The sequence below is a fragment of the Gekko japonicus genome, unplaced genomic scaffold (assembly GCF_001447785.1).
Source record: "Gekko japonicus isolate JY-2015 unplaced genomic scaffold, Gekko_japonicus_V1.1 scaffold204, whole genome shotgun sequence".
NCBI lineage: Eukaryota > Metazoa > Chordata > Lepidosauria > Squamata > Gekkonidae > Gekko > Gekko japonicus.
The window spans coordinates 651,539-673,953 of NW_015159716.1; the positions used below are offsets into that span (position 1 = coordinate 651,539).

At 48.2% G+C, this 22,415-nt stretch overlaps 2 protein-coding genes across 2 annotated transcripts in view; one reads left to right on the plus strand and one right to left on the minus strand.

The window, feature by feature from the left end:
- The window catches only part of LOC107112121 (zinc finger protein 721-like), a 51,062-nt gene extending 40,495 nt beyond the window's left edge, over positions 1–10,567 (plus strand). Inside the window, exons 9-11 of the mRNA XM_015413232.1 lie at positions 1,311–1,504; positions 9,524–9,815; positions 10,005–10,567. Coding sequence (XP_015268718.1) covers positions 1,311–1,504; positions 9,524–9,815; positions 10,005–10,342 — 824 coding nt within the window. The 3' untranslated portion in view covers positions 10,343–10,567. The remainder of the gene's footprint in view (positions 1–1,310; positions 1,505–9,523; positions 9,816–10,004) is intronic.
- A 6,403-nt stretch (positions 10,568–16,970) lies between these two features.
- Positions 16,971–20,105, minus strand: LOC107114845 (zinc finger protein 436-like). Its single transcript, XM_015416478.1, has 2 exons — positions 19,944–20,105; positions 16,971–18,320 (listed from the first exon to the last, which is right to left on the minus strand). The coding sequence occupies exon 2, from the start codon at positions 18,217–18,219 to the stop codon at positions 17,212–17,214; it is 1,008 nt and encodes a 335-aa protein (XP_015271964.1). The 5' UTR covers positions 18,220–18,320; positions 19,944–20,105; the 3' UTR covers positions 16,971–17,211.
- Positions 20,106–22,415: the final 2,310 nt, after the last annotated feature.

A 22,415-nucleotide genomic window follows, 5' to 3' on the forward strand; every position in this document is an offset into this window, starting at 1 on the left:
GAAAGACAAAATAAGCATGGTGAGATGATACCTTTTTATTTGAAAGGCTTGGGTGTTGTTTTCAAGAGGTCTGTCTCGGTAGACCTTCACTTCGTGTTCTGCAGAGGTGCGGCTTTATGAGAATAAGTTATTCTCATAACTAGGATCATCATTTCAGGTTTGGCGATCGTGGGAGGGTGGAGGAAATTTCAATAGCAAATCACAGCAAGGTTCAAAGGCCTCCTTATGGCTACATCCAAGAGTAAACTGAAAAAGGAACAGAAACCTGGGTGTTTGAATAGCATTTGCTACGGTTACTTACTTTTGAAAACCTCATGAGAAGTAGAGGTGACTTCCACACGGTGACGATTCTGTTGCTGCTGCAGCTGACGCTCCCCCCACTGGTGTGATGTGGGGAATGACCACCATGGGGGATTTGAGCAGGGAAAATGGTTCCATTGTTGGCAGGATCTGAGAAGATCTGAACTTTCCCATCCACAAGGCAGGCCACCTTTGCTGTGATCTTTCCAAATGCTCCGTTGTCAAATATGTTTTGGAAAGACTGCAGGAAAGTGAGGGTACACTGGAAGGTACGCAAAAGCACCGTGATGCTATGTGGAAGCAGGAAGACCGTTCCTTCCCTTTTGCCTTCAAGCCAGGCCAAACACAGAAGTGACTTTGCAGTAGAATCCTAAGTAGAGTTACCTCCTTGACTTCAGTGGATTCAGACAGGTGTAACTCTGCTTAGGATTGCACTGTTTGAACCACACTGGAGATCCGTGATCGATCATGTCCACTAACATTATGTTGTTCCTAAAAGGCAGATGTGTGTGAGAGGGGTGTGATCTAGATTGTGGCCATTGCAGTGGACAAAGTAGGGCTTTTAACTCTCCCCCCCCAGGCCACTGTCAATCAAAGCTGTATTTCCCAGCTGCAGTTACTCCCAATGAAGAAGAAGACAGGGAAAGATGTGGTGCCTGTCTTTTTTCCTGTTAGGGCTGATTGTGGTTCCTAGATGGGGGTTCGTTTTTGAACAGGAAACAGGATAGAGGGGCACAGATTACCCCCTCCTTGCTCTGCTTACAATTAATAAACCCTGTGGCTTTTTTCACCATCAAAAAACACGCCACGAGAGCCAGTAAGAGATCTCGTATATAAAGAGTAGTTTGGCCCACAGATGCTGCCAAAAATGTGGTTTAAACGCAGCGCTTGGAGAATGGTGGCGGCGAGCAACCATTGTTCCTCACCTTCTCTAGATGGTTATAAAGCTGGTGCATGAGTCAGATGGCCAAGTGCCAATGAGGGGTGCCAGGTGGGACCTGGAATTACAGCTCATCACACGGGGGAAAAGCCCTTCCTCTGCAGCCACTGTGGCAAGCACTTCAGCATCAGCTCAAACTTGACGCGACACCAGCGCATCCACACAGGTGAGAAGCCGCACGTCTGTGACGCCTGCGGCAAGGGCTTCACCGACAAGTCCACCCTGACACAGCACCAGCACACGCACACTGGTGAGAAGCCGTATATCTGCATCTACTGTGGCAAGAACTTTAGCCGCAGCTCTCACCACAAGAGAAATGAGCGCACTCACACATCTGGGGATGACCCTCAGGCCTTCCTTCCATTTTGGCACGATCCTCCATCACAGATTTTCTAGCTCATAAAAAGAGGCAGGGAGGACGGGTATACTTACTGTGAGGAAGGTGGACAGGAACAGACAGATGCCTCATACCAGAAAAGCAGTGTCCTTCCATCATTAGAAAAGATCATCCAGTAGCACCTTAGAGACTAATAATATATGTGGCAGGGTAGGAGTTTTTGCGAATCACGGCTCACTTCTTCAGATACAACTAGAATGGGAGTCCATCTGTCCTATCTGTTGGGAAATGAAGGGATTTCAGATGCCGAATGACATGAGCAGGCAAATGACAATAGCAGGTGAATGACAGCAGCAGGTGTGATTACGAAAGCTCCTACCTGCCTCATATTTTGTTAGTCTTTAAGGTGCTCCTGGACTCTTGCTCTTTTCTACTGCTACAGACAGACTAACACGGCTACCCATCTTGAAAAGTGAATACTTTTTGTCCTTGGGTAGCCAATACGTTCTGGATAGGGACAAAAGATAGCACCCTCCCATTTTCCCCTTCTTAATTTATTCACTTAATAATGTATACATGAAGACATGTTTCTAGTGAAACAGAATGTAAATGGACACATGGGCTACCTTCCCTGTCCTTAACAATATCCGGGGACATTAAGAACTTCCTGAAATATTACCTGCTGAGACACGCCAACAGTTCCTCTGAGCGGAATCTCAGCCATAAAAATGAGACACTTTTTGACACTGCCATCAAGTGGTTTATGACCGGTAAGCACAGAGATGTGTAAGCTGCCCCAATTCATTTATTTGGTGGATGGGGAGTCTTGCAGTCTTGTCTTCAGAAGGTAAAGGTAAAGGTTCCCTTGCTCGAAAGCCAGTCGAATCCGACTCTAGGGTTGCGGTGCTCATCTCTGTTTCAAAGCCGAAGAGCCAGCGCTCTCCGAAGACGTTTCCGTGGTCATGTGGCCGGCATGACTAAACACCAAGGCTCACGGAATGCTGTTACTTTCCCACCGAAGTGGTACCTATTTATCTACTTGCAATTTCTTGCTTTCGAGCTGCTAGGTTGGCAGGAGCCGGAACTAGAGATGGGAGCTCACTCCATCATGCGGCACCCTGGTCTCGAACTGCTGAACTACTGACCTTCCACAGCCTGCAGTTCAGCGTCTTAACCACTTGAGCCACCGCAGCTTCTTCAGAATATAGGGGCTCAAAACCGGGGGGAATTCTGCCCCCCGGGGGGATTTGGGACCCCTAGCTGGTGGCCAGGGGTGTCCTGACAACTCTAATTTACCGACAGTTCAATACAACATTATTTGTTTAATTGTGGGAAAAAATCCCCCATATGCCCACTAACCCAAAAGGGTTTCTCAATGTGATTTCCATAAACTGCACAAAAACTACAAACCAAGTTGACAGAGGTGACTGATCCACAGCAACAATAAACTCGAGTGACAGTTTTATTCTACAAAGGTGTGCTTGAATAGTAAGGTAACCATCTTCTGAAAAGTTGCAAACAAGCTGGTTCAGTGGGCCTCCTTAAGGACTGCCACACAAAGTGTGTTTCCATAGCGAAGGCCCCATTTCTTGCCTTACACCAGATGGCAGGATCTGTGGACTACCCTGATGCTCTTGGGGGAATGTGGGGAAAGATACATCAATAGATATAGACATATAGAGATAGAGATGTAGATATAGATCTGATTTTATGGCTGATTTAATTTCACAGTTCTTGTCTGTTTGCCCCATTATGTTGTTTTATGCTTTCTTTGGAAGCTACTTCAGGTCAGGAACTCTTACACATTACATGTGCAGGGTGAAAATATCTAAACAGATAAACGCTGTGAGGTAAATCCCCATAGTTTCCATTCAACAAATGGGGACTGAGAAAGGTTTCCTGGCTCCTTTTGAGTACAGTACTAAGCTTTGGCCCTTAATACAGGGAATGCCAACTAATGTCAGCTATCATGACTGTCTATTGCTGAGGGCAGTGTATACAATTCTGGTCCTCCCCTCTTCTATCCTGTGAGGTAGGCTTGGCTGATAGACCCAGCAAGCTTCAGGACAGGGAGAGTGGGAATTTGAACCAAGGCCTAGTCCAAGCACTATACCACACAGGTTCTCAACAATGCGTGATGGGTTGGCTTATCAGTGATCCCCCAACTGTGTATGCAGGGTGTGTCTAGAAGGGCACAGATTCCTCCATTGTTATTGCCTTGGAGCTTCCTGAAGGTAAGATATTGGGCTTGGTGGATCGCCAGTGGGGAGGACATTTTTTCGCCTTCAGTCCTAATATTAGAACTTGGGGGTCAACCTCACTCGTGAAGGTGACTGCCGCTGGGCTCTGGACCTCTGCCCAAGATATTGGATGGCTGCAGCCGGTCAGAGGAGACAGCAGTGAGTTAGATGGATCAGCAACAATCTGACTCTGGGCCAATGTTCCCTCTAAGCTGTGGAGTCCTGTGAGCAAAAATTCTACTCTGTGAGCAACTGGCATTAAAGTTGTGAGTGAGCGATGTGGCTGCTGCAGAAATTAGTTTGCTCTGGAGCCATCCTTCCTGAGCTAAGACAGAAATGTGTGAGCTGGAGGCTAAGAAACTGTGAGCTGGCTCACACTAACTCACCTTAGAGGGAACACTGCTCTGGGCCAGAAGGGAGCCTCACACCTTTTCTGTGTCAAAAGAAAGTATTTCTTCGCACTGCCTAATTAACACCGTTGACTCACCATAAATCAGTTATGGTGTGGGATGCTTGTCCAGAAAGCTGTAAAAATGGACTAGGCAAATTCTAGGAGCATAGGCCTATCCACCAGTATTCGTGATGATAGTTTCATGGAACTTCCAGGTATATCTCTGAATATAATTTATTTATTTATTTATTAGATTTTTTTACCCTGCCCTCCCGGCCATTTTCTGCTTGTGAGTGTCCAAAGGCCACTGGCTGGTGGGTATTAGAAACAAAATGCTGCGGCAGAGGAATATCTGTTTTTATGTGGCAATGTGATTCTTCCATTCTCATTCATTATACCATCTCTGCAAGATACAGACACCCTGAGCTACAGTTAAGGAGCCACTTCAGAATAGTGGATTGGGCCCAGGGCCCAGGATTGATTGCAGTTCCCACAGATTGTTGATTCTCCTGTTCAACACTTTATGCACACTGGGGGTGGGGGTGGGGCTGTGATTGCTCCCATAGTTTTGGTTCCTCGGTTCCAAAGCTGTGAGCCCAGAAAATCAATATTCTAGAGCAAGGCTGACCCCACCACCCTTTTATAGAAGCCATCACAGCTGAGTGGCAGGATCCATATGGGATGTCCAAAGTCTAGTGTTCAGTTCCTGGCACCATTGGTAACCAATGTCTGACAGCAGATCTGGGGAAGTTGTTTGACTGAGGCTTTGAGAAGTTTCTGCCTGTCACAGTTGACCGTGCTGAGCTATATCACTTAAAGCCCGTTAAGACAGAGTGGTGTCTCTGCGTAAGAATTCTTCTCATCATGTCTTCACAACTGTATTTATTTCTTTTCAGTATTTCTGTCCGGCCCTTCCAGTAGGCTCAGGGGAGCTAGCAAAGAGAGATACCAATGCAGGAAGCTAAAAACCCGTTATTAACTACTGAATGAACTCACACGGCTCTTACCTACAACAATCCACCAATGTTACAGTTGAACAGCGTTACAAATTTAAAAATTCATCAGACCAATAATTGTCGGTAGTGGTTCTCTGGATAGAAATGCCAGCCTCCATGTGGGACCTGGGGATTCCCTGGAATTACAGCTCATCTCCAGACTGCAGAGATCAGTTCCCCTGGAGAAAAGGGATGCTGTGGAGGGTGGACTCTGTGGCCACTGTACCCCATTGAGGTCCCTGTCTTCCCTAGGCCACGCCCCCAAATCTCCAGGGGTTTCCCAACCTGGATCTGGCCAGTCGAATCCGACTCTAGGGTTGCAGTGCTCATCTCTGTTTCAAAGCCAAAGAGCCAGCGCTGTCCGAAGACGTTTCCGTGGTCATGTGGCCGGCATGACTAAACACCAAGGCGCATGAAACGCTGTTACCTTCCCACCGAAGTGGTACCTCTTTATCTACTTGCAATTTCTTGCTTTCGAACTGCTGGGTTGGCAGGAGCTGGAACTAGAGACGGGAGCTCACTCCATCATGCGGCACCCGGGTCTCGAACTGCTGAACTACTGACCTTCCACAGCCTGCAGTTCAGCGTCTTAACCACTTGAGCCACCGCAGCTCCTTAAAACATACTTACAGGAACATTAATTTACAATCCATAAAATTGCACCCTAGCTCAGGCATCAGAATAAAACATGATAATTTGACAACGAACACCCAACACCCCAGATTGCTGGAAAACTTGTAGGTCACTAATGTTTATGAGGGGCATTATAGGGCTTCTTTTTATGATTGCTGGTTTAGATAGGGCAACTTCACTAAGTATCAACTGTATTTTGTGAAACAACTTTTAATGTTAAATAAAGTTTTTCACAAAGGTTAATGCCTCTCTTGCCAGGCACAGAGGAGTCTTATAAAGCATTTCTTAAGGCACACAACATTACTGGTCCGCATCTACTAGCACCTTACAAGTTCTATTCTCCTCAAGGATTGGCTAGAAATTAGGGATGCCAACCTCCAGGTGAGGCCTGGGGATCTCTTGGAATTAAAACTGATCAGGTCCCCTGTAGAAAAGGCCTGCTTTGGAGGGTGGACTGTATGGCATTATATCCCCCTGAAGTTCCTTCTCCCTTCCCCAAACCCCTCCTTCCCCAGGCTCCACCCCTCCCAAATCTCCAGGTATTTCTCAACCCAGAGTTAGCAGTCCTAAATAGTTGGGCCTCATCCTTACTCCGCATGAACTGAAGAACACTTTAGGCAGCTGTGCTCTACAAGGAGAGACCCAGAAAGGGTGGATGCTGCTTTACTGCCTTTGAACGGCTGGGTCTTATTTTCGGGGAAACACAGTAGTTGGGCCTCATCCTTACTCTGCATGAACAGAAGAACACTTTAGGCCGATGTGCTCTACAAGGAGAGGCCCAGAAAGGGTGGATGCTGCTTTACTGCCTTTGAACGGCTGGCTGAAGAGCCAAGAATGACATGAAGATTTTATTTAGGGTTGTCAACTCAGGGTTGTGAAATTTCAGGGCTATTTTTGGGCAGGAACGCACAGGAACAGAGTTCCGGCTGGCTCCCAAGTTGGCCACACCCAGCAGGAACTCATTAGCATAACAGGCCACACCCAGCAGTAGAAACTCATTAGAATTGGCTACATTAGGGGTGTGTGGCCTAACATGCAAAGGAGTTCCTGCTACAAAATAAGCCTTGGGTTTTGACAACAAACAAGGAAAACAGAATAAGAAGCAAAAGGTGGGTGTGGCTGGATGACCACACTTCTGGTAACATGGAGGTGTGGCCTAATATGCTAATGAGTGGTACAATCAGGGGTGTGGCCTAATATGCTAATGAGTCTCTGCTGCTGGGTGTGGCCTATTATGCTGATGAGTTCCTGCTGGACTTTTTCTACAAAAAAAGCCCTGAAATTCCTGGATATTTGGGGTGGGGGTTGAAGCGTGGAGAGGGTGGGGTTGTGGGGGATTACTTCAACGGGGTGTTAGTGCCATTATACAGTCCATGCTCCAAAGCAGCCAATTTTCTCCAGGGGAACTGACCTCTGTTGTCTGGAGATCCATCGTGATTCCAGGAGATCTCCAGGCTCCACCAGGAGGCTGGCAACCCTATGCCTTGATTTAGTAAGCAGATGTTGTATTAAAGATCGGTCATCTGTTCATGACCCAATACTGGCCCCAATTCACTTTCAACAAGTCTGGGAGAGAAAAATCCAGGATTTGGAATTTCATTCTCTAGGCAAACCTCCTCTGCCGTTTGTCCGAAGCCAGTGAACCCCAGGTACAAGTTGTTGTTGTTCAGTCGCACAGTCGAGTCCGACTCTTCGCGACCCCATGGACAATCTCCCGCCAGGCTCTCCTGTCTTCCGCCGTCCTCCGAAGTTGGCTCAATTTCATTTATAATTCGACTCCTGGAAGGTCGTATCCTCCCCCCCCCCCCCCACCGTGAAGAATCCCTGTTTGCGGTAATAAATGGGATTCAACCGCGGTGGCCACCAGAGGGCCATCGTGAATCTAGGAAGCATCTTTCCCACCCACCCCTCTCCCCTTCCGTCCTTCGCTTCCTTCACTCTCGAGTTTGAGGTTGGGCTTCCCAGGTTAGAGGCTTGGGCTGCTTCCTGTCACTCCTCCCCCATCGCGCCCCCCCAACCCGAGAGGAGCCCCCAATTGCAGGCGATCTGTGCGGGGAGGGCGCATTTGCCTCTCTGGTCCGGCATCATTAGTGCAGATTTCCCCCCGTTCTCCTGAATCTCAGACCACAGGGACGCCCCCCTTGTCACTCAGCCAGTCCCCCCCTCCCTCCAATTGTTGCCTTTTTAAATTTATACACGGATCTTGCCCGGCTGGCGTCCCTAAAGATTCCCCCAGGGCCTGATCCGTTAAGGGCTCAGACAAGGGGCTTCCAGGGCAGGCTGGCGCCCCTAACAAAGAGGAAGGGACCCGACGCCTCCGTTGACGCTGCTCCACCTTCCCACTCCCTTCAGGGAGACGACGAAGTAAGCGTGGATGTCTTCTCTTAACATTTCCTTTGTTCTCGGAAAACAGGCTGTTCATCCATCCGAGAGGCATGAAAGTAGCACAAGAGATAGTGCTGCTGCTTACCAGCAATGTTCTGCACTGCACCTAGGCTTGTCACGTTTAGACCTGGAGAGGTGTACTGTTCCTTTAAAGGATTAAAAGGCAGACTTCTATTGTGGGTGCAAAGTGCCATCAAGTCGCAGCTGACTTATGGCGACCCCACAAGGGGTTTCAAGACAAGGGAACAGCTGTGGTTTGCCATTGCCTGCCTCGGCACAGCAACCCTGGACTTCCTTGATGGTTTCCTGTCCAAGTACTACCCAGGGCTTATCTGGTAAGATAGGGCTAGCCTGGGCCATTAGATGCAGCTTTTCTTGCAACAGTGGTAGCAGAAGCTGCTGCTGGCTGCATTTCTCTTTTGTACTGCACTTAAAAGTGCAGGAGCCTTCTCAAGATCCAATCTTGGGTGCCCTCCATAAACAAGGGAACCCCTGCCTAGAAGTGAAGGTGGGTGGGGAAAGACAGGCCTTGATAAATGAGCAAGGGAGTTGGGAAGGTCTGTTGCTCTGGAGCAGGGCTGGTACTGTTGTCTCTCCCTCTTCCCTGTTTCTTCCAGTGACATGCAGACAGAAAAACAGGTACGTCATGGGGGTTCACTGTGTGCTGAGGAAAACTATGGCAGTGGAATTTCTGCCTGTGACTCAAAGGTACAAGAATCCAGTTTAAAAGAAAGCATCAATCTCTCTATGAAGGTCCAACAAATTGGTCAGGAGTGCTAGAGAAATGTTGAAAATCAATAAATAGATTACAAAAAAAAAGGAGTGCTAGAGAAATGTGTCTTAGTCACAGTCTGAGTTAAAGTTGGGAGAACTAACTGTTTATTAAGAACACTGGGTGGGTGGGTTTTGGGATGCCGAAGTGGCTATTCGTGATGCTTGGGAAGTTAATGCCCAAAGCATGATTTGATGTGCCTGTATGTTTGGTTGTATGCCCTATGAGCCACTCGATGTATGTTTTTCTTTATCTGAACAGGTTATGGAGCCTGAAGTGTAACCTTAGTTGCAGACACTCTTCAATTTCAGTGGAACCTGTACAAGATGCCTCCGAAACGGTCTAGAGGGAAAGCTCCTCGGGTCTCAGGTCAGAACAGAGGACTGAAAACTCAGAGGAAGGTAGAAGAGCAACAGAAGAGCCCTCTCCTTCTGGAGGGGAAGAGGAGAGCGACCAGTCCCGATAAAAGAGCAAGGAAACGCAAAGGCAACACTGCGCCCCAGAGAACCTGCTCTGGAGAGAACCCAAACATCTGCACCGAGTGTGGGCAAACCTTTGCCCAGAGCTCGGATCTAATTAGCCATCAGAGAATCCACATGGGCGAGAAGCCCTACAAATGCCTCGACTGTGGGAAAACGTTCAGCATCAGTTCCAGCCTGAACAGGCACCAGAGAATCCATACGGGTGAGAAGCCGTACCTTTGCTCTGAGTGTGGGAAAAGCTTCACTGACAAGTCCACCCTGGTTCAGCATGTGCGAACCCACTCGGGAGAGAAGCCCTACCAATGCATCGACTGTGGCAAAACCTTCAGCCACAGCTCCCATCACAAGCGGCACTTGAAGAGCCCGCCAGGAAAGTGGCCGAGTAAATGCAGTCACCCAGAGACCAACACCGCCAATGCTTCTGCTCCTGGCAAAGCCAAGAAGTCCAGAATCTCCAAGAAGCAGACGTCTCCCTTTGAAATCCCCCACACGTGTGCGGAGTGCTGGCAGAGTTTCAACCAGACCTCTGACCTGGTCAAGCACATGCGCATCCATACGGGGGAAAAACCCTTCGAGTGTAACCACTGTGGGAAATGCTTCAATGTCAGCTCCAACCTGATCAGGCACAAGAGAATCCACACGGGAGAGAAGCCCTACACTTGCTCTGACTGTGGGAAAAGTTTCACTGACAAATCCACCCTCACCCAACACAACCGCATCCACACGGGGGAGAAACCCTACACATGCACTTACTGCGGAAAAAGCTTCAGCCGCAGTTCCCATCACAAGAGACACCAGCGGATCCATGCAGGAGAAAACCCAGTGTCCTTTCTGCCCTTGTGGCCTTACCCAAACCAAATGTACTAAGCGTCATGGTGGGTGGGATAGAATTTTCAGGAGATCCCTGACCAGCTGAATCACATAGAACAACCATACGACACCTAGGCCAGGGGTCACCCACATAATTACAATGAAGACCATGGTGCCCATCAACACCTTTCCGCCACGCGTTTTTTAACAGTGGGAGGAGCCAGGCAGAGCTTTTGCCCAGCAAGTGTTCTGATTGGCCACTGGAGAATTGATTGACTGTGCACCTTTTTAAAAATGTTACTTTGGCAGCATGTGCCAGCACAGCACAACCATCTTCGCGATGTGATTGAAGGTTAGCTGAGGTGACCATTTTGTGGCTGTGCCCATCATGCTGTGTCAGAATTCCAAAGTTCCTTGCAGGCTTAAAAAGTTTGAGGACCCCTGATCTAGGCACTTCCCAAATTCTAATGGATTTATTCATTTGCCAACCTCCTGCATGGGTGAAAAGAGATTGCCAGCATCCCATAACAGGAGACAGCACACCTGAAACTCACAGCTCTTCAAACCCCAAACCCATCTTGAGCCATTTGGAAGCACACCAGACTTTGTAATGAGGACTTTCCCCATTTCTCTTCATCAGCAAGGGTCCAGACCTTTCCTAAAGCACTCGTTTTATTTAATGACATCTAAGATATGCAGGGTATAGATTTTTAAAACTCATTTAATAGAAACATTAATTTTAATTGCAATGTAATAAAAGCAGTCATGATGTACAATGTTTTCTTATATACCTGTTACTGGACTGAACATGTTCTAACCATGGGCACAGTAAGAGTGTGGCCCTTTCTGAACACTTTGCCACCACTATTCTTCACAGCTCGCTTGACCTTCTTTTGGAAGCAAGAGGAAATTTCCTGCAGTTGGACCCGTGTTTTTAAAAAAACAAACCCCAAAAACGGTGGCTTTGAATTGCATTTCTGCAATTGCCTTCTTCCTGGGTTTGCCTTGTGTAAGCCCCAAATGAGGCAAGTAATGCCCTCCGGAGCTGTTTCATGTTGGGGAAATGGTTCATGGGGGAAGGCTGGATCCCTTCCTTCCCCAGTGCTCTGGTCCTGCTCCAGATTGGTCCTTTTTTGTTGAAGTTCCCTGCAGCAAGAGTTGCCAACTCTGGGTTGGATAATATCTGGAGATTTGGAGGTGGATTCCAGGGAGTGTAGGGTTTGGGGAGGGAAGAGACCTCAGTGGGGTATGATGTCATAGAGTCCACCATCCAAAGCAGCCATCTTTTCCAGGGGAACTGACCTCAGTTTTCTGGATATGTTGGAAATCCAGATCTCCTGGCCCCAACAGGAGGTTTGCAACCCTGCTGGCGGCTGCTATGTGACCATGGAGAAAGTGAGTCTGAGGGTTTCCCTGACCCAACTTATGGCCAAGTGCATCATGTAGTTTAGCCCTCATGTTCTGGAAGTAGTTTGAAGTTGGAGGGTAAGGAATATCAAGCAGCGGGTACTCTGAATAGACTTGTGGACCAATGGGGAGATTCAAGTCTGGCTGTTGGCGTTCTTAAACTTTGGGTTCTTTTTTGGGGGGGTGTCAGGTTAAGATGGTGTGTAAGTAGACCCTCAATGCCTTATAGCTGCACGTTTTACCAAGTGAGGAGGCAAGACTTTCGTCCAAGGCATTTGGTAGAATCCTGAAGATGGAGAACAGCAGTGGAATTAGAGAGAGAGAGAGGGTTTGAAGCCCCATTTCAATATGGGGCTTTGAAATGGTACAGAAACAATGGTATAATGTACAGGTTTCTGTACAACTCTTCCCCCATCGTGGAAGGCCTTCTGGGTTTGTCAATGCCTCATAATCAACCAAGATAGAGCAGGTGGAAGTTCAGTGATAAAAAAACCTCTGCTTGTTGAATTTGTACCTGCTGTCTAGGTTTTAAAGAAAGAGCATAACTTACAAACTTCATGTCTTCTACCCCCAAGGTACAGAGTTAACTGCTGGGGGAGGCAGAAGCTTTTCATGGTAGGGAGGTAAATAATATCACCAGGTAAACCTTTTCTACCTTAAACAATCAATCCACTTTGCCAATTGACCCCATCCTGAAGCCACACTATGGCTGTGATCACACACACTAAATAATCCACTTTCAATGCACTTTCCAACTGGATTTTACTGTGAACTGCTAAGGGGCAGGTTGCAAATGAGTTTTGAAGGCGGTCCTCAAGGAAATGGGGCAGGGGCAGTTGCCTGGGGTGTGTTGTGTGTATGTTTGCGGGGTGGGGGAATCATTAGCTTTCAGCCAAGCATGAAGGTGGTTCAGCTTCAAAATAAAGGCAAAGAGCTGTGGTATAGACTGTTGTTGGTATCCTGTGACACAAAATACTGTTTCAAGTATCCGAGGCTCGTAGGCAACCAATTCACATGTTATTTACTTTATTTCTATCCCACCTTTCTACCCCATGCGGACCCAAAGTGGCTTACATCATTCTCCCATTTTATCCTCACAACAACCCTGTGAGGTAGGTTCGGCTCAGACTGTGTGACTGGCCCAAGGTCAGTGGAGATTTGAACCTGGGTTTACCCAGATCCTCATCCAGCACTTTAATCACTACGCCACACTGGCTCGCTACATTATGGAGTACACAAGTTGGGCCTGGTGTTCCCTTTCTGTGTCAGGTATAATACAAGAACCAAAAAAAAGAACACCACTTGGAAAAAATAACTTACAAGCAAATAAGCAAGTGTATAATGATCAAATAAGCATAACAGCAAGTATAATGTAAATCAAATAAGCATAACAACAAGTATGATATAAATCAATAGGCCAAAGTGCAATGATAAATCAGTCACAGTCTTCTCCAGCATAGAGGCAATATCAAAGTCCAAATTGGAGTGCCAATCATCAAATTTTCTGAGCCATCAAAAGCCTCTGAGCCATCAAAAGCCGATGCGTAATCCGGATGCCTGAAGCCGCGTTTCGAATTATTCTTATTCAACTATGGCTGTAATGGGACCCAGTCTCAAAAGCTGGCATATGCTAAGCCAGAATGGTCAGTCAAGGAGGATTAAGGGTCCTACAGGCATAATACAGGCATAAGTGAGTTGTGGGTTCTCCATGTGGTAACAAATTTGGATCAGAATCACGGCACGTGTGGAGAAAGGACTTCAGATTCCCCCTCCGGTATCTCCCAGTGTGAAACAGTCCTGGGGGGTTGCTATTTGGGGAAATCCCACCTGTTCCCTGAGGTATACGCAGGTTTCCCCAACAGGCCAAATAACTCCCTTGACTTCAAGTTGGGGAAATGAATTGGGTACCATAAACATACGACTCTTACATTTGATGTAGGATGAGGATCTAACCTGTGTACTCCATTATGTGTGGAATTGGCTCTGCTGAGATGATCTTCTGCAGTGGTCACCAAAAACACCAGGTCCAGAAAGTTGCCACATTAGGCTCACAGAATATGCTCACATTGTTCAGATTTTATACCTTTTTTAGCTTATGGGAACCTTCACCACTCTGATGTCTTTGACGTGCATGGACCCTCATGCCCTACAAAGAATTCTGGGAAGTATTCTAGGTGTGGACTAGGCTGGTTGGGCCTCACTCCCCTGCAGCTGCAGATGTGACAAGGGAAGCTTGTTAAGTATTAGCAGTTTTCTTGAACAATCCCTGTTTAGCTTCCAAGGTCCTTCACATTTCTCCACAAAACAGCATGAAAACCTCTGCCTTGAAGGCCAGAACCTTTTAAAAGCTGAAATCCAAATCCAGTTATTGGTAACACAATCACAGCCATACAGCCAACTGGATCTATCTTGCCTTGACTGCACACCTTGTTCTCAGGAAAGTCATTAATCAGCCAAAGAGATGCATGCTGCGGCAGGACTATGTGTTCTCATTCACCTTCGGTGCGTTGAATATCCCGGTGAATCAAGAACTCCTCAAGCTCAGAGTGAAAACACGTCTCTTCCATATGCAGCTTTGTGATTTGGTCAGATTTAGGGTGGAGGGTGGATCCACCGCCCAAGGATAACAAAAGTGAGGTCTTCTTTAAATATTGTGTTGAACAATGTAGAACATGTCTCATCTACAAGTGCAAGGGATTCGTAACATGTCTCATCTACAAGTGCAAGGGATACCTTCTAGCTGCTAGTTCTACCTGCTAGCATGTCCCTTCTGTCTTGGCATGCAAGAAAAAGGTTTTAATTCCTGAACACAGGCATCCTATAGTCACTCTGAGATGCCGTTTTTGTTTTTCCTCTGCAGTGCATCTGCTTTAGTCATCACTAGCAAACACCTCCCCTGGGATGGTTCTCTCTTGTTTTCATAAAAATGGCCCTGCTGGATTAAACAGATGAAGCTGCCTTATAGTGAGCCAAGCCGTTGGTCCCTCAGAGTCCCTACTTACCCTGACTGGCAGCAGTTCTCCAGGGTCTCAGGCAGAGGTCTTTCACATCATATACTAACTGACAGAGATGATTTTTAACTGGAGAACATGCATACCAAGTAGACGCTCTACCACTGAACCACAGCTCCATGGCCAGCCAGATGCCCGTCATGATGCAGATGGCCTTATTCTGGTAATTAGGTATACACTGCCTCTTAACCTAGACATCTCATTCTGCGTGGCTCATTGCCTTTAAGAGAGCACGGATAAACGTAATGGAGGCTGATATGTGGTCTTAGAGCAGGGGGGTTGAACTCGATTGCTTTCAGGGCCCTTCCAGGCTTATACACCTGAAATTGCCTGATATGGAGTCAGACTATGGGTCTAGCAAATCCAGGATGGTCTATTTTGACTGACAGCAGCTCTCCAGGGACTCAGGCGGAGAGGTCTTTTGCATCACCTGCTACTTAGTCCTTTTAACTGGAGATGCTGGGGATTGAACCTGGAACCTGGGTACGAAGCAAATACTTGGTTACTGAGCCGTGGTCCATCACCATACATCTGGATTGCTGCAGTACTTGTGCCATGATATAGACATTTATTTTTCACTACTTTTGCGCTGTAGAGTTCTAATCATGCACCATGTTTCAGGAGCTCAGAGACATGAGTTCGGATCTCACAAACAGAAAGCATTGATGGTCTGGATCTTCCCCACCCTCCCTTTCTCCCTCAAGCAAGGTGTGGAGTCTTGTGAGCAAAAAATCTACTTTGTGAGCTACTGCCGTTAAAGTTGTGAGCGAGTGATTTGGCTACTGCATAAATTAGTTTGCTTTGGAACCATCCTTCCTGAGCTAAGACAAAAATGTGTGAGCCAGAGGCTCAAAATCTGTTAGCTAGTTCACACTTGAGTCCCTTGGACTGCAAGAAGATCAAATCAGCCAATCCTAAAAGAAATCAACCCTGACTGTTCCCTGGAAGGCCAGATAATGAAACTGAAGCTCAAATACTTTGGCCACCAAATGAGAAGGGAGCACTCATTGGAGAAGACCCTGATGCTGGGAAAGATTGAAGGTCAAAGAAGACGGGGACGGCAAATTGTGAGACAATGTCATAGATGCAACGAACATGAAATTGAGCCAACTGCAGAGGACGGCGGAAGACAGGAGGGCCTGGCAGGATCTGATCCATGGGGGCGTGAAGAGTCGGACTCGACTGTGCGACTGGTTAGCTAGCTCACACTAACTCAGCTTAGAGGGAACATTGCCCCCAAGAGCCATTTCTAACCCAGGCAAGTTTGTTCTTGGGACTAAAAGGATGTGTGTGTCCAAACAACTGCATCTGTCAGGTGGCTGCACTGGAGAAAGGGAAGAGACTGAGATTGCTCTTTGGCTCTTGCACAAGCGGAACTCTGCTCATGGAAGAGAAAGAAAGGAGTGATTTTGGCCCCTTTCCTCTCCCCACGGCAGCTGCCTGACTGGTGTGGCTATTAGGACATGCAAATCCCTTGTGCTCAGAAATAAACTTTCTGGATTGCAGAATCCAACCCATACATCTGATCTATTGCAGGTCACACAAAAGAAGATTCGCTTTCTAGAATATCAACTCTAATATAAGCAACAATGTCCTCTGAATAAAACTTTGTTGGCTTTAAATGTGCCCCTGGACTCAAGCTTTGTTACCGAAACAAGGTAGGGATATGGCGATTGCCTTATGTAGCAATCGTATTGGAAATCCGCCGTCAATGACATCAACCATCCAGTCAAAATCTGACTCTTGGTCTCAATAAACTGAGGCTGGGAATCTGCAGTGGCAGGGCCTTGGCCCCAGCACGGAGGACTCGCGTACTGTGATGAAGTTTGCTGTTAAATTGGGTTGGAACTGTTCAGTGAGACGTCTGTTTTGCTGCTGTTTCTGGCAATCTGTATGCAGCCGTCACTTGCAACTGGAGTACACATAGCTCCTTCCACACAAAGCCATAACACAAAAAGGACTGAGCGCTTGCATGCATATCTCTGTATACTCTTGCTGCCGTTTCCACTCGTGTCTGGCGAAGGGGGCTCTGACTCTCGAAAGCTTACTCCCTGAAACGCTTGTTGGTCTTGAAGGTGCTCCTGGACTTGAATCTAACTAACCTGGTGGTGGTGGAAAGGGCCATCAAGTTGCAGCTGACGTATGGTGACCCTGTGGGGTTTTCAAGGCAAGAGGCATTCAGAGGGGGTTTGCTGTTGCCTGCCTCCGTATCATGATCCTGGTATTCCTTGGTGGTCTCTCATCCAAATACTAATCAGGGCCGACCCTGCTTAGCTTCCGAGATTTGATGCGACCGGACTAGCCTGGGCCATCCAGGTCAGGGCCTAACTAACCTACTATATGGTTATTCTCCCACCATCATTAGGCAAATTTCCTTTCCCGCCCCGCTTAGGAAGCAATCTGCCCCTCATCAACCAGTTACAAAGCTCCCTCCCTCCAGCCACAGTTCCCCTGAGCTTCCTCCTTCGGTCTCCTTTCCCAGCATCCCTTTCATCCTACATGCTTCAATCAACACGCCTGAGTTGGGTAAGGCCACAGAGGAAGAAACGAGAGGGAGTTGTCCCCTGTGTGGGTTCGCTGGTGTCTCTTGTGATGGGAGCTGCGGCTGAAGCTTTTCCCGCAGTACGTGCACGTGTAGGGTTTCTCCCCCGTGTGGATGCGGTTGTGCTGGGTGAGGGTGGATTTGTCGGTGAAGCTCTTCCCGCAGTCGGAGCAGGTGTAGGGCTTCTCCCCCGTGTGGATTCTCTTGTGCCTGATCAGGTTGGAGCTGACGTTGAAGCACTTGCCGCAGTGGTTGCACGCGTAGGGCTTCTCCCCGGTGTGGATGCGCATGTGCTTGACCAGGTCTGAGTTCTGGCTGAAAGTCTGCCAGCACTCCTTGCAGGTGTTGGGGATCTCCAGGGCGGAGGAAGCCCGCCTTTTGGAGACTTTTGCCCCTTTGTGTTTCCTGGTGGTCCTGAAAGCATTGCCAGGCTTGTCGCGCCGACTGCTCTTCCCCTGTGGCTTTTCCAGCGGGGCCCTCGGATGAAGCTTCGGGTGAGAGCTGCGATGGAATGTCTTCCCGCAGTCAATGCACTGGCAGGGTTTGTCCTCCACGTGGGCTCTCTGGTGCTGGGCTAAAGCCGACGGGTCAGCAAAGCTTTCCCCACAGTCGGTGCAAATGCAGGCGCGCTCCTCCAGGTGTTTTTGCTGGTGTCGACTCAGATCCCAGTTCCTGGAGAAGCCTTTCCCACAGTCAAGACACCGGTAGGGTTTCTCTCCCTTGTGGACTCTTCGGTGGTCGGTCAGATCCGAGCGCTGCGAGAAGCTCTTGCCGCACTCGATGCAGACGTTGGGCTTCTCTCCTGTGTAGGTCTTCCGGGGGAGGGCGGTGTTCTTGCGCTTGCTCCCACAACGTGCGGGTTTGTTCGCTCTCTCCTCCACAAAACTTTGCAGCTGCCCTCCAGCCTTACTCTTGAAGGCCCTCCTTAGTGCGAGAGTCGGAGGGACGCTCCCTTTCGCTCTCTTTGGAGACATCGTCGGCAGCTTCCTCCTGTATCCAGGTGCTGGTGTTTTTACCTTCAGCCTGTGTGCTGATTGGCTTGTTTCTTTGCTTAACTGGAGTCACTCCCTGCGTTCTGGAACAGGAATCACAGACAAAGCGATTCAACTCACCCAACAGCAGTGGACACAAACTGTTACTGAAGACAACATAACATCTTTACTAGAAGGTTAACAACAATGAATCTCCATCAGATGTGTGTGAACACTCACGGCTGCCATACTGAATCAGACCACTAATGTGTCACGGTCAATTCTGTCTACTGTGACTGGCAGTGGCATTTCGGGGTCTCAGGCTGAGGCCTCTCATATCACCTACTAACTCATACATTTTACCTGGAGATACCAGGGATTCAACCTGGGACCTTCTGCATGCAAAACAGATGCTCCACCACCAAGCTTTCACTCCTCCCCACCATTGTGTTAGGAATTATCTTGGGAATGAAGCTTATCTGCAGGACCAGCAGCCAGAGCAGTATGGCTGGGAAGCTGCCAGGATCCTACAAGGGACCACCACTGTTCTCTCCTTGCTGGGCCACATGGCTTCAGAGCCAATCCCTGGCTGATGGGAAGGGGGCTTAAAGGAGCACTCAAACCATTTGTGACCTCTCCCAGCCAGAAGGGGAAGATCAGCGGCCCCTATAACTTCTCTCCAGAATATCCCCAACACCTGCAGGTTTCCAAGGAGGCCCACTCAGCTTCTTTCTAGGCTCTCCTCCTTAAAAACCAGGAGATTTCTCCAGAGGCCCATGTGCCATTGCACAGGGCCCCAGGGAAATCTCCCATTTCTGGCTGGGAGGGACACCCAAGGACGGAATGGCTTGGCACTGGCACCCTCTTTCAAACCCCATTGGTGGCTGGGCAAGTAGTTGCCAAGCGGGGAGTGTGCGTGCATGTGTGAGTGTGTGTGTGTGGCTGGGAGCCTGTGGGAAGTAATTCTGCCCAGCCCACACCAACCTGCAGATGGGGCTGCTTGCTTGGTACCTTGCACAACACAGACCAAGACACAGAAGGAAGTTCTCAAGGCGCAACAGAGGAGTGGTTCTGCAACAGGTTCCCTAGAAAAGCCTCTGCCCAGGAAAACTTCCATTGTTGAAAGTCCCTTTTCATTTTTGTTTCTCTTCTCAAATCCCCTTTGCATTCCAAACTTGACAGGGAGCAACTGTTTTCTCTGACCACTGTAATAATTCAGCATGGCATCAAGTTCAAATCTATTTAAATGGGGGGGGGGATTATCATAGTCCTTTATTTTAGTAACTCCCACACTCCATTATTAGCAACCCTGCCCACAACAGTGCTGAACCATGAAAATGCAACTCCTTCTGATGTCAACACCACTTCCTGGCAATTTCAGTGTAGAATTTTTGCCGATCAGCTGCCAGTTAGTATTTCCTCTGCACAGGTCCCGATAGGATGGAGGGGAGTCCATCTCCAGCCCCCCTAACAAATCCTCCAGGACCAGGAGCTTTGGGATGAAAAAGGGGTGGAAAGACAGACGCAAATGAGACCCGTTTTCAAGCCTTGCAGCAGGCTTTTTCTAGGGAACCTGACGCTCTCCTCCTCCAGTTGTTGCTAGTTCCTGATTTACCACTGTAGACAGCTGAATCAGCACAGGACTGCAGATGTGCCAGGGGTGGGGGGAGGAGAGAGAGAGAGACCCTGCGAAAAGAGGCCCACGCAGATGCCGTATTCCTGCCTACCCGCAGATCTGTTCCGGCCATCTCTGGCTCCCTTGACGAACTAAGCCGTGACGTGCCGACCCAAAGAGTTTTCCCGCTCGCACCCGCTCCACACCTCAGCGGAGCACGGCAGAAGGCTGCGCTCGGGCTCTCTTCTGCACAGGCCGCATCTCACAATGGAGATGGCACTGGGGGAGGAGAAGGGGGTGCAGGTGGGGGGGGGGATTGGTCGTTGACCCAGGAAATGGAATGCCTGATATCCCGGTCGAAGGAAAAACGGAGAGGAGTGACGCACAGGACTTTCTCTCTCTTCCCCTCTGTCAACAATAGCCAGAGCCCTCTGGTGGTGGCTGCTCACCAGAATCCCCCTGAAAAGTACACAGACGGAGAGTGATTTCAGCAAAGCCTACTTTATTCGAACAGGAACAAGACGGCTTTGGCCGGCTTATATCCCCGACCGCCACCCAAGACACACCCCTACTTCCCAATAGGTTATTTATAGTGGCCGAGAGTCCCATAGGCTCTCGTCCAGGAACCTAGCCCCCTGATTGGAGCGGGCTAGGATCCGCATGGTCCATTGTCTCTTGGAGCGAAGCTTGACATTTGTCTGTGGAGCCTGAGCCAGCCACCCGGTCTGGACTGGATACACCCCCTCTCTCTTAACAACACGTACTACCTTCCTTCCACAAATCCCAGACCAGAGATTCTCTCTCATGAAGGTTTTTTTAAAAAATATTTTATTTACATTATTTATAGTCCGCCTTTCTCACTGGGACTCAAGGTGGATTAAGCAGAGTGCATCAGTACAATCAACAGAATGGGATGTTCAATAAACAATGCAATAGGATTAGGGTTGTAGAACCAACCTGGAATCTAAAAGCAGAACTGAAACGAAGCATAAGTATTAACATGTCACAGAACAAAGTCTGAGTCCAGTGGCACCTTTAAGACCTACAAAGTTTTCTTCAAAATGTAAGCTTTCCTGTGCAAAGCACACTTCTTTCGACCAGTCTTCAGTCTGAAGAAGTGTGCTTTGCACACAAAAGCTTACACTTTGAAGAAAACTTTGTTGGTCTTAAAGGTGCCACTGGACTCAGACTTTGTTCTGCTGCTATTAACATGTCCCAGTGATTGATAGTAGGATCCTACTTGCAGCAAACTATGCACAGTAGTAGGGTTACCAGATGTCCTCTTTTTAGAGGACATGTCCTTTTTTTGGTGTCCGTCCTCTTTTGGGCTCTTTTTAAAAAAACTGGTGAAAATGTCCTTTTTTGGGGTTGGAACGTAATATTCCTACTTAGTAGCAATCGCCACAGTTGAAATAGTAGGGGAATTTGTCATAGTGATCACTGGGAGGAGGAAGAAAAAGAAGAGGAGGAGGAGGAACTTGGATTTATACCCTGCCCTTCAGTACCCGAAGGAGTCTCAGAGCAGCTTACAATCTCCTTTCCCTTCCCCTCCCCACAACAGACACCCTGTGAGGTAGGCGGGGCTGAGAGAGCTTTCCCGAGAACTGCCCTTGAGAGAACTGCTCTGAAAGAACATATGACTGACCGAAGGTCACACCAGCAGCTGCCTGTGGGGGAGTGGGGAATCAAACCTGGTTCTCCCAGATTAGAAGTAGGCAGTCAGGAAATATGTCCCTTTTTTTGCTTTTCAAAATATGGTAACCCTACACAGTAGTGTAACCCTGTGGGTTTGGCCCTCTGTTGAAGTTTGAGGGGGAGGTATTTTGTCCCTGTGGGGGAGCTGCAGGAAAGGGCTGAGGAAAATAACAGTCCTGAGGGGAAAAGGAGTTCTGAGGGGAAAAGAGATGGATTTCTGAGGAGAACAGAGGAGATGGAAGCCATCTGCGTCCCATGGCAAAGAAGGAGCCTCAAGAGAGCTGCAGCAACACAAAAAACTGAAGAACAGCAGTAGTCAGTGGTGGTGAATGTATGGCACTCAGAGCCCTCTCTGTGGGCACACATGCCATCACCCCAGCCAGGCCCAGACCATCATTAAAGTGTCGAATTCTCTGCCAAATAATGTTAAGTAAATGAAAGCATTTGGGATTGCTTTCCTTACTTTGTTTGGATCATCATAAGTTAATGTATGGGTTGTTTTTTCTAAAGTAAAACCTCAGTATTCAGGTTAAATTGCCGTGTTGGCACTTTGCGATAAATAAGTGGGTTTTGGGTCGCAGTTTGGGCACTCGGTCTCTAAAAGGTTCGCCATCACTGGCAGTAGTAGTAGCAGCAGCAGCAATGACTGCCAAGCCACAGCAGGTGGAGTGGGACAGACTTTGAGAAGGCCATAGAGAGAGACAGTAAAAGACTCTAATCATTTCTTTAGTTTCAGCTTTAAGTTTGAGTTTGTGTATGTGTGTTGTGTTTTCATGCCCCGTCCTTCTTTGTTGAATTAATCCCGACTTCTGTTTTATATTCTGTTCCTGCTTGCTTATAGCCTGCGATTGGAGGGTCTGGGAACTGTGTTTGAACTTTTGTCTTCTTT